The 12,423-nt window shown below is 42.9% G+C and overlaps 1 protein-coding gene across 5 annotated transcripts in view; it reads left to right on the top strand.

The window, feature by feature from the left end:
- The window catches only part of LOC115138699 (bromodomain adjacent to zinc finger domain protein 1A-like), a 44,324-nt gene that overhangs the window by 14,607 nt on the left and 17,294 nt on the right, over positions 1-12,423 (top strand). For all 5 annotated transcript variants that reach the window (XM_029675825.2, XM_065025787.1, XM_065025786.1 and 2 more), the window contains 5 exons: positions 47-409; positions 627-1,187; positions 1,444-1,619; positions 2,111-2,253; positions 4,926-5,095. In XM_029675825.2, the coding sequence (XP_029531685.2) occupies positions 47-409; positions 627-1,187; positions 1,444-1,619; positions 2,111-2,253; positions 4,926-5,095 (1,413 nt within the window). The remainder of the gene's footprint in view (positions 1-46; positions 410-626; positions 1,188-1,443; positions 1,620-2,110; positions 2,254-4,925; positions 5,096-12,423) is intronic.

Here is a 12,423-nt window from a genome sequence, read left to right as displayed (position 1 = left end):
TACTGTTTATCGAATTGAGTGTAATTTGTCTGGTGTTCTGTCCCAGGTGAGAAGCTGAAGATCCTCCATGCGTTGTGTGGTAAGCTGCTGACTCTAGTGTCTACCAGGGACTTCATAGAGGACAGCGCTGACGAGCAGAGACAGGCCAAGCAGGAGCTCAGGGAACTGAAGGCTGAGCAGCACCGCAGAGAGAGGGAAGAGGCTGCAATCAGAGTACGGAAGAGGAAGGAGGAGAAGTTAAAAGAACAGGAGATGAAATTGAAAGAGCTGAAAGAGAAACATGAAAAGCTGATGGAAGGAAGAAACGGCGACATGAAAACTGAAGAGATGAACACCAGCACTGAGAGCCTGAAGGAGGAACATCAGACTGAAGACGAGGAGGAGCAGGCGATCAACAGGACTAGGAAGAGTAATAGCCTTCAGTCCTCTTGGCATTCTGCTAGCAATCATAGAAAGCGTTCACATAGTGTGACTCAATCAATTGTTGCGCATGACACTAGAATGCACATTTTGCAATGGAAATGTTCTATATTCTGTAGTCCTGTTCTTTATGCATTGTCAAATATTTTCTCCTCTGGTTAGTACCATATTGCCATTCTAACACAATCCTTTGATTTGACCCTTAGTGATGGGCAGCAATCTCCAGGAGAAGCAGCCTAAAGAGGTGAGCGCTGAGCAGCAGCCGAGAGAGAAGGATCTCCAGGAGCGCATCCAGAAGGTTGCAGCCTGCACTTATATCCTCCCCCTGGGGCGCGACCGTCTATACCGTCGTTACTGGCTCTTCCCCTCCACATCTGCCCTCTTTGTGGAAGATGACTATTTTGGCCTGACTGAGGACATGCTGGATCCCCAGGAACCGACCTCTGAACAGGAGCCAGCCAAGGCTGAGGAGATGGTGTCTCAGAACGAGGCCGGACAACCAGAGGACCTCTCCCAGACCGGCTCTACCCCAGACCCTGACTCCAAACCCATCATCCCAGCCCCTGTCCAGAGCAGCTCTGCTCCCCCAGTGAATCGTCCTAACCACTGGGCCTTCTACAGCAGTCCCCAGGAGGTGGAGGCACTGATCGAGGCCCTGAATCCACGGGGTTACAGGGAGAGCACCCTGAAGGAGGTCCTGGTGCAGGAGAAGGAACGTATTTCACAGCTCCTCTGTACAGCAACCGCTGACCGCTACCACCAGACAGGTACTGACTAGGAGAGGCCTCTGGCTAGACTAGAGCAACCTGATCCAAATGGCAAATCAATCAAATGTATTTATCAATCACTTTTTTTATTATTTTACATCAATTGTCATCAAGTCGGCTATGTTGATTTGTCTCACTGCACTTCAGCTGACAATCGCTTCAGGAGTGAATGATTGACTGAATGAGAGAGTGGAATATCCCAAACTACTGGACGTTTGGGATACTCACTGTTTTGCCTGTATTTTTCTCTCTCCAGATATTAAACCAGAGGCTTGTGTTAACAAAGCTGTCTCAGCCAAGTCCAAGGCTGCTTCTGCTCTTCTCCCAGAGGGCACAGCGGCTCCTGCTGAGGACTTCATGGGCAACAGGCTGAGAGATCTGCTGCTAGATATAGAGGACCGCATCTACCAGGGTACACTGGGACAAGTCAAGGTTAGACTACATCTACCAGGGTACACTGGGAATAGTCGAGGTTAGACTACATCTGCCAGGGTACACTGGGAATAGTCGAGGTTAGACTACATCTACCAGGGTACACTGGGAATAGTCGAGGTTAGACTACATCTGCCAGGGTACACAGGGGCAAGTCGAGGCTTTGGTTGGGCAATAGCTCTTTCTGATTAATAATTTGTTTTATTTCACATAGTAAAAAAAGTTGAGATGCAACCGCTTTACATTTTAGTCATTTAGCATACCATCTTATCCAGAGGGACTTCCATTAGTGCAAATCAGTTCATTCTTATAGTAATGATTAGGTAATTACACTTGGGTAAGATGAGGAATGAGCTGGTATGCAGAAGTGCTGTATGTTGAGTCATGAATTGCTTCTGAATGCAAAAAAAAAAAAACTCTCAAACTTTAAATACAAATGTAAATTTCAGTGAGTAAAAACATGGGTGCTTATTGTCTATCTTGTATGGTAGGTGATGGAGAGGAGTGTATGGAGGAAAGCACTGGAGGAAGGCCACTATGAACTACTGACCCCTGAGCTGAAGGAGAATGGTGTCACTAAAAGAGAAAACTGTGACGTGGAGAACATGGAAATACATTCCTTGAAAAAAGACAGGTAAGTACTGTACACTCACCACATCAAAGTCCAGTCTGTCATCTTGTGCACCGACATTAGCTAGCTATAATCAATATGGTTTAGGGGTGTAAACGTTAAAATAAAGTTGGGAACTGAACTGAACCCTCCCCCACAATTAAAATCAGTGCCGTTGTCACAGCATTATTTTCTGTGTTATAGCCTAACTAGACCATTTGGTTATAAAGGCTTGGGGAAAGGTGTGTAATTTAAATAAAACCAGAGGAAGAGGAACTTTAGGTAACAAGGTGAATTTGCAAAACAATTGCGAGATGTAGATTACCAAGACACATGCTCATGCCTGCCCCGCCTCTCTCGCACTGCCCTGCCTGCTCTTTCTCTTTGCTACTGGTGAGTGTTCAGTCTTTGGTATGCTGCATGTAGAATATTCTAGCTTAGGCTATTAATGGGGCCGAGATGGAGGTACAGTATCTTCAGGCCAGTCTTTCGAGCACGGGGTTGGCTAATCTTCGTTGTTGTGGGGGTGTGTTTGCCTCATTATATGAAATGACCGTAGGCTACTGGTATAGCCTGTATCGATTAGGCCTACCCTTTTCACATAGAATGGTATGTGGCCCTTTGAAAGTGCTACTGCATGTCTTTTAGGCTACACTACGGCTTCTAAACGTCGACACGAAACCTTCTCTTATATGAACGGTATTTTACTTGTCTGTAAAGTAGCGCTGCTTCTAAAGCGGGACTCACTTCCATCACTAGGCAACCAGAACTGTCAATCCTAGCATGCCTGCTGCCTTGTGCGCGGACTGCTCTTTCCTTAAAGTACTTTAAAGTTTTTTAATCATCGACTTACCAAGACATTTAGTAGACTGAAAGCACATCTAGCTACCCTACCATGAAAAAACAACACAGCAGGACATCAATCAGCAACGTTTATTGTTGTCAGGGAAACAATATAACATTTATATGCCGGCACAGAATTTTACTGACTGCAAAGGTACCGACGCTTCTGATGCAGAACTTTTAAGTGTCTGGAAGATTATACATTACCGACATGTTACTGTAGCTGCGTTCTATGCTTTTTAAAGGTTCGCGGGAGAGAACTTCATTATCCGGCCCTAGTGGTCATACGAATGTAATTGGACCATTAAAGGCTCTGCATGGTCAATCCAATCTCTGCAGTGGCCGTACAGCATTTACTGCGATACGGCCTCTGGAGAAGTCAGGGCATTCATACTTCTTGGGCTTCGCAGAGCTGTTGTGTGAGGAAGTTATTAAGGAAGTGAGTTTGTTTATACAGCACCTCCTGCCCCCACCTACCGTCAATCAATCATGTCAATATTGACATATATATATATATATATTTTTTAAGTTTACCAAAAACCCATAAAATGGCGGTTTAAACGTTCAGAAAAGTTGTCCATTTGTCACATCCCTAATATTGTTACATTGAGATCAATTATCGTTACGTCTGAGAAAAAGGCATAGCCACCAGACACTTAAATAAGTTTTTTTTTAATATTCCCAGTGTTTCTTTATTGACGCCCTGAGCTGAGACTGCACAGGATCAGTAAAAAGCTTTTTGCTTTTCTTTTTTTAAATTTTTCTCCATGTTACAGGTTTCACTGGTCAAGTTACAGGTTTCACTGGTCAAGTTACAGGTTTCACTGGTCATGTTACAGGAGCTGAAGGCTGAGACCAAGAGGTTAGCTAGATATATGGTTACAGTGTGAGTTAGTTGAGAAAAAGCATTCTGTTGACTAACCCCAGTCCGTACAAATTTGCGCAACCGCGGCTTTCAAACGAGGCTGCAATGAAAACTAATGGGATTGTGTTGTCATTCAAGCATTGATTGACATTGTAATGGCTCGATAGTATTGGAGAAAAGTAAGGAAAAAACGGACCTCTCTGACACTGTAAGTTATATTGTGATGTCGTACAGCCTCTCTCCACCAGGTGAAGCTCTTCTCTCACGGATTTAAAAACAGGAAAGGGACAGGGTAAGGACAGATACCTAGTCAATTAACTGAATATTATTTTTTTGCGTCATCACTGCAAGCTATCATGACTCTCAAAAGCCGTGACAGCCGCTGTTTACTTCTGATGATAACTTTAGCGCCGCCCTAAAAACCTGACTCAAATTCGACACAAGCCTTCAAATAGGTATTTAATGACACATATAAACTCTTTTATAGTGTTTTATTTACATTTTAGAGGTGATAAATTGGACAGTGATAAAAGCAGTTTCCACACCCGACATTTAAAAAAAAAATGAAAGACCCGACGGAGCTCATTGCCTTCAAATCATGCGGAGATGTGCAGCATGAAGGTCTCGTCATTGATTTTATGGAAAGGGGAGAAGTTGTGCTTTATAATAGTATTCATATTACAGTTGACCTGGAAGTATTATGTTTTTGTAGGCGCTAAAATAAGGTAAATTGTAAGTTACAGTGCAATGTACAAAAGTGTGTTAGTTAACTATAGGTAACAGACTTGTAAAAATGTGGTGTGTAACTCTTTTTGTCAATGTTTGTAATGGGGAAACTCATGACCCCAAGAACAAGCAACATCTGGTACAATAGGTCATACATTCCACATACCTTCCTGTTTTTTTTATCCCCACAGTATCTTAGACTGTGCTTCCCCAGGAGTCAAAGTTTAATACAATCTCTCTCGGTCTTGTCCATGTTGTTCAGGTTACAGGTGTCATTGTTCAGGCTACAGGAACTGAAGGGGGATAGTATGAGCACAACGTCCACCAGCCCCAACACCCCTCAGATGGTCAACAACACTGTCCACTACCTGGCTCAGGCCCTGGCCCACATCCAACAGGGAATTGAGAGAAAGTTCCTCAAGGCTCCACTGGGTAGGCCAGCAAAACTCCCCCTCACATCATAACGCCTTCCTGCAAAGAAGAGGAATTGTCCCAATTGGCACCCTAATATCTTTTATAGTGCACTACTTTGACTAGGGCTCATAGGGAATAGGGTGCCATTTGGGACGCACAGTGTTGTCGTGTCTTTACTATCATTAAACTGAAGACTTCGTTTTTATCAAAGATTCTCTGTAATTAGTTACTAGATTTAAACTGAATAATCATGTAACTGTAATTAACTAGGAAGTTGGGGCACCAAGGAAAGTATTCAGATTACCAAGTTATAATTTCCCAATATAACCTTTCAGATATTTTCATATCTGATCAATAGTCTTCTGATTAATGATTTTATTTATTTTACCTCATGTTAGTCTCATTCCAAATGTTGTAAATTGTTGGTTATCTGCACGAATCCAGTCTTCACTATGAGTCATCCATACATCAATTGTCTTAAATCATTTATTTATCACTAACTAAGTAATTCACAGAAATGCATAAACAAACAGTAAATATGGTTACATGAAATGATAGAATATGCCCTAGTGGGCTGAACTGGCATGGCAGCTTGTTAGACAAAGGGGCAATGGGGGGTCGACTAAGAAGTCCCTACAGAGTTAATTATAACAATTAAAATGCTAATCCCTTACACATGAACGCTCACTCATTCGGGAACAATTGCAATGAATATATATATTTATGCTCAGTGTGTCGTCTTGATCGCTGGTGAAAAGTATTTATTTTGTAGAATTGTCAGTCTCCCTCTCTCTCTCTCTCTCTCTCTCTCTGTCTTGGTTAGAGGGGATAGTTCAAAGTGACATTCGTTATAGAATGGATGTTTCGGTGGTTGTCGTTCTTCGCATTCAATGATGCCGAATTCCTAGCTACAGACTAGTAATTAGTATCAAAGACTTGTTCTCATTCTGTCGGTATCGATAGTCTCAGAGTTTAACCACGTGGTATGGTTAAAAAGATTCAGCAATGGTCTACACCTTTAGCCCTCTCGTAATTGAGGTAAGCTTGGTCTCAACCTTAGTCCTCCCCTAATGGAGAAAACATGGTCTGGTGATAATTTCTCAAAGTTGGGTTTTTATTCAGAATGACAGAAGAGGGCTGTCCCAGGATGTCTGACCCTAACTGGGCTTGGGCGGTCCTCTGATTTAGTTCAAATCAAAAGGGAATTATATTTTTATTCATTAAACAGTCTACAATCATATTACACCATTGTACAAACATTATCATCCTCACTCAGTCATCTTAAACAACAATTAGATGTAAACCTCATATCTGAGGCTATTATATAAACAGCGTTATGTGGCCACAAGCCTTTATATCCTTATGGTCTAGTTAGGCTAATGTGGCCACACCGTCTCATGAGCTTCCCAAGTTGTGACAAATGCACCAGTTCGTAGCTGGATTCTTCACCAATCTTTTACACTTTCTCTGGAACATGAAATGTGTTTGTACCTCAAGTTCTGTGAGGTGGAAGGATTTCCTTTGTCCTCTGTGAAAGTTTACCCGCTCTCTAATACTGTGTGTCCATGAGGCAGGGTCTTCCTTAGGAATTTACGACCTCACTCTGCCCACAGCAGTATGGTTGTAGAAGCAGAGAGTGGGGGATGGTGCTCGCTGTACTCAGAGGGCAACGTCATGATAGTGTGCACACTTAGATAATGCTAATTGTAGTAATTTTGAGACTTTTCCTGGATTTAAAAAAATTGTAATTGAGAATCTCTTGAAATGCTTTTTAGGCCAAGCTTCTAGTTACAGACGATGTTACCGCTAAGCTGCAGCTCCCCGGGGGACTGCTGTGCAGAAATATCAGCCCACCGAGAGAAGCACGAGATTTAACTTCTTTACTCAACTTTCTAGAGCAGTGGTCACCAACTCGGTGATCTCCAAGGCATTCTTAGTCCATCACCAAACATTTCTGTAAAAACCCCAATGATAAAGCCTTGCGTTCCCATTTTTTTTTTGTATTCATCATGGGCTGTTGACGGTAGGTGCACCCGCTTCAGCTGCCCTGCGCACCGGGTAGGCCAACTGTTGCCATTTTGAACCATTTCATGTGTCAGAAGGTACAAAATCTGCCTTCCTGGCGGGCCCAGGGAGGCCTACCGCTAGCCACTTAGTTGGCTTAGATGACCTTGTCTGCAGTAACGTAGCAGGCATAAAAGAAAGCTCCAGCTAAGTTGATACTGTGAGATTTCAAAATGTTTAAAACCATGACTAGAGAGACTTATCAATGAATAGAGCAAAGAGCTGCTGTTTTTGAGTGAGTTCTTGTTTAAGTTATAAACGCTACAACAAGCACTACAGCAGTAATGAATGAGTAGGAAGTATTTTATTTAATATTTCACCTTTATTTAACCAGGTAGGCCAGTTGAGAATAAGTTATCATTTACAACTGCGACCTGGCCAAGATAAAGCAAAGCAGTGTGACAACAGCACAGAGTTACACATGGGATAAACAAACATACAGTCAATAACACAATAGAAAAATATATGTACAGTGTGTGCAAATGTAGTAAGATAAGGGAGGTAAGGCAATAAATCTGCCATAGAGGTGAAGTAATTACAATTTAGCATTAACACTGGAGTGATTGATGTGCAAGTAGAGATACTGGGGTGCAAAAGAGCAAAAATAAATAACAATAAGGGGATGAGGTAGTTGGGTGTGCTATTTACAGATGGGCTGTGTACAGGTACAGTGATTGGAAAGCTGCTCTGACAGCTGATTCTTAAAGTTAAGAGAGGGAGATATAGGTCTCCAGCTTCAGAGACTTTTTCAATTTGTTCCAGTCACTGGCAGTAGAGAACTGGAAGGAAACACGGCCAAATGAGTGTTGGCTTTGGGGATGACAAGTGAAATATACCTGCTGGAGTGTGTGCTACGGGTGGGTGTTGCTATGGTGACCAGTGAGCTGAGATAAGGCGGGCTTTACCTAGCAAAGACCTATAGATGACCTGGAGCCAGTGGGTTTGGCGACTAATATGTAGCGAGGGCCAACCAACGAGAGCATACAGGTCGCAGTGGTGGGTAGTGTATGGTGCTTTGGTGACAAAACGGATGGCACTGTGATAGACTGCATCCAGTTTGTTGAGTAGAGTGTTGGAGGCTTTTTTATAGTTGACATCGCCGAAGTCAAGGATCGGTAGGATGGTCAGTTTTACGAGGGTATGTTTGGCAGCATGAGTGAAGGATGCTTTGTTGCGATATAGGAAGCTGATTCTAGATTTAATTTTGGATTGGAGGTGCTTAACCTCTTACCTCTACCTGGGACGCTTGCGTCCCAACTAGAGCTCTGGAAATGCAAATGCGCTACGCTAAATGCTAATAGTATTAGTTAAAACTCAAAAGTTCATTAAAATACACATGCAGGGTATCAAATTAAAGCTACACTCGTTGTGAATCCAGGCAACAAGTCAGATTTTTAAAATGCTTTTCGGCGACAGCATGAGAAGCTATTATCTGATAGCATGCACCAATACACTACAACAGAAAAGCACAGCAGGGGACGTAAACAAAATAATTAGCATTTCGGCGTTACACAAACCGCACAATAAAATAGAAAACAGTCATTACCTTTCACCATCTTCTTTGTTGGCACTCCTAGATGTCCCATAAACACTATTGGGTCTTTATTTCGATTAAATCGGGCCATATAAAGCCAAGATATCGTTATATGTAGACTGTGTGATAAACGAAAAAACAGCGATTTCACAACGTAACGTCATTTTTTTAAAATTCAAAAAGTAGACGATAAACTTTCACAAAACACTTGAAATACGTTTGTAATGCTACTTTAGGTATTAGTAAACGTTAATAAGCGATAAAAAATCATCCGTGGCGATGTATATATCATTAGCTGTCGTCTTGGAAAAAAATTTCAGGAGAGAGCTCTTCCGGAATGATCTGGGCGGAGACCGGAGGTAAGCGGTGCCCCTCTTTCGGTTCAACCAGAATCAAAGATGATTAAATTCACAAGATACTCGACTACATGGGGATGCTGTGGGAGTTGAATGCTCGGTCTTATCTAATTCGGCTCACTGTTAACAATTGCTGGAAGTGGCGCAAGGATATTTATTTCCATTTTCTGTGATCAGGTTTTCCTGCGCTTTCCGATGTAACGTTATGTAATAGCCACAGTCGTGATTTAACCCGTTTTAAAAACGTCCGAGGGTTTCCTATACACACATTCTAACCATATGAACGTACTATATTCCTGGCATGAGTAGCAGGGCGCTGAAATGTTGCGCGATTTTTAACAAAATGTTCAAAAAAGTAGAGGGTAGGAGCAACAGGTTAATGTGAGTCTGGAAGGAGAGTTTACTGTCTAACCAGACACCTAGGTATTTGTAGTTGTCCACATATTCTAAGTCCGAACCGTCCAGAGTAGTGATGCTCGTCGGGCGAGTGCGGGCAGCGATCGGTTGAAGAGCATGCATTTCGTTTTAAATGCATTTAAAAGCAGGAGGCCACGGAAGGAGTGTTGTATGGCATTGAAGCTCGTTTGGAGGTGTTAAGTGTTCAAAGAAGGACCAGATGTACACAGAATGGTGTCGTCTGCGTAGAGGTGGATCAGAGAATCACCAGCAGCAAGAGCGACATCATTGACATGCATGCATACACACACACATACATAGAAAAGAGTCGGCCCGAGATTTGAACCCTGTGGTACCCCCATAGAGACTGCCAGAGGTCTGGACAACAGGCCCTCTGATTTGACACACTGAACTCTATTTGAGAAGTAGTTAGTGAACCAGGCGAGGCAGTCATTTGAGGATCCAAGGCTATTGAGTCTGCCGATAAGAGAACGGTGATTGACCGTGTCGAAAGCCTTGGCCAGGTCGATGAATACAGCTGCACAGTATTGTCTCTTATCAATGGCGGTTATGATATCGTTTAGGACCTTGAGCGTGGCTGAGGTGCACCCATGACCAGCTCGGAAACCAAATTGCATAGTGGAGAAGGTACGGGGGAATTCAAAATGGTCTGTGATTTTGTTAACTTGGCTTTCGAAGATTTTAGAAAGGCATTGTGGATATAGGTCTATAACAGTTTGGGTCTAGAGTGTCTCCCCTTTGAAGAGGGGGATGAGCGTGTCAGATCTTAGACGATAGGAGAGGTTAAACAGGCTAGTAGTAGGGGTTGCAACAATTTCGGCAGATAATTTTAGAGGGTCCAGATGATTCTATCCCAGCTGATTTGTAGGGATTCAGATTTTGCCGCTCTTTCAGAACATCCTCTGTCTGGATTTGGGTGAAGGAGAAGCGGGGGGGTACAGAGCTGTTGGTAGGGGTAGCCAGGTGGAAAGCATGGCCAGCCGTAGAGAAATGCTTATTGAAGTTCTCGATTATTGTAGATTTATCGGTGGTGATGGTGTTTCCTAGCCTCTCCTAGTGCAGTGGGCAGCTGGGAGGAGGTGCTCTTATTCTCCATGGACTTTACAGTGTCCCAGAACTTTTTGGAGTTAGTGCTACAGGATGCAAATTTCTGTTTGAAAAAGCCAGCCTAAGCTTTCCTAAGTGACTGTGTATATTGGTTCCTAACTTTCCCTGAAAAGTTGCATATCGTGGGGGCTATTCGATGCTAATGCCGAACGCCACAGGATATTTTTGTGCTGGTCAAGGGCAGACCGGTCTGGGGTGAACCAAGGGCTATATCTGTTCTTTGTTTTATATACTTTTTTTGAACGGGGCATGCTTATTTACAATGGTGAGGAAAGTACTTTTAAAGAGCAACCAGGCATCCTCTACTAACGGGATGAGGTAAATATCCTTCCAGCATACCTGGGCCAGGTCGATTAGAATGGCCTGCTCGCTGAAGTGTTTTAGGGAGCGTATGACAGTGATGGTCATTTGACCGCGGCCCCATTATGGACTCAGGCAATAAGGCAGTGATCGCTGAGGTCCTTGTTGAAGACGGTAGAGGTGTATTTAGAGGGCAAGTTGGGCAGGATTATATCTATTAGGGTGCCCGTGTTTACGGATTTAGGGTTGTACATGGTAGGTTCCTTGATAATTTGTGTGAGATTGAGGGCATCTAATTTAGATTGTAGGCTGGCCGGGGTGTTAAGCATATCCCAGTTTAGGTCACCAAACATCTTCAATCTATTCACATATGGTGTCCAGGGCACAGCTGGCGGCTGAGGGGGGTCTATAACAAGTGACAACGGTGAGAGACTTGTTTCTGGAAAGCTGGATTTGTAAAAGTAGAAGCTCATTGTTTGGGCACAGACCTGGATAGTATGACAGAATTCTGCAGGCTATCTCTGCAGTAGATTGCAACTCCTCCCCCTGGCAGTTATATCATGTTGGAAAATGTTGTAGTTTGGGATGGAAATCTCAGAATTTTTGGTGGCTTTCCTTAGCCAGGATTCAGACACAGCTAGGACATCAGGGTTGGCGGAGTGTATTGATAGTCTTGGGTATTTTTTAACGTCAATATTTCACTTTGTCTGTTCATAGGAGTAACAACATGAATTTGTGCATGAGGCAGAAATAATGCGGTGAAACTTGAGTTTCACCATCAGCTGGAAGATGGTGTCTGTTTTTTTTGGTCAGTGGAGGAAAGGGATAGTGGAGTGATGTTGAGAAGCAGACCCTCTCTGCTGCGCTCTCCCTCCACTAAAGCTGACCATGTCCAGGCACCATCCACCCAGTAAAATAAAAAGCAAATTATTTCAAATGTATGCTCACTCAGCTGTACTTCACAAGTAATATAACAATGGATATATTACCGGTGTGCTCATATAGCATACCTCAAATTTGAGAAAATATTTTTTTTAAATGGCCTGAACAACAATGCATTCATTGGCAGGGCAATTTCAAGCAAAGTCAATATGTGGTAATGTTTTGGGCCTACAGCTTACTGCACAAACCTCATTGCCACAGTACTGTTTTTAATTGGTTAATGTTGCATGGCTTACGTTTTTTAAGTCATAGATCTCGGCTTGCATTTTGACTGAGAAGGTTATCTTGATTCAGAACAGTGGTCGCCAACCTTTTCTGAAGTTTTCCCTGTTAACCTTATCAACGTTTCCATTTACTGTGGCAATTGTGATTGAATCAACGCAATATTAGCCACTTTCAATGCAACATATCGAATAAAACAAAATATGCAAGAGATTTTGTTGTAGGCAGAACGCATCAGAGTAAGATTCTAGTGCAATGACACACATGACTCAGCCTGTACTTTATATAGACTAGTGTTGCATAAACTATCAGACCTGCAGTAGGCCTATATGCAAATAGACCATTGCCATATGGATCTGTGCCATTTACTTTGAACTGGACTGTTTACAGTATGACCGGTCGTG

The sequence above is a fragment of the Oncorhynchus nerka genome, linkage group LG12 (genome assembly GCF_034236695.1).
Source record: "Oncorhynchus nerka isolate Pitt River linkage group LG12, Oner_Uvic_2.0, whole genome shotgun sequence".
Lineage (NCBI taxonomy): Eukaryota > Metazoa > Chordata > Actinopteri > Salmoniformes > Salmonidae > Oncorhynchus > Oncorhynchus nerka.
Note: the sequence above shows the minus strand (reverse complement) of the source record. Positions and strands in the feature narration are given on the sequence as shown.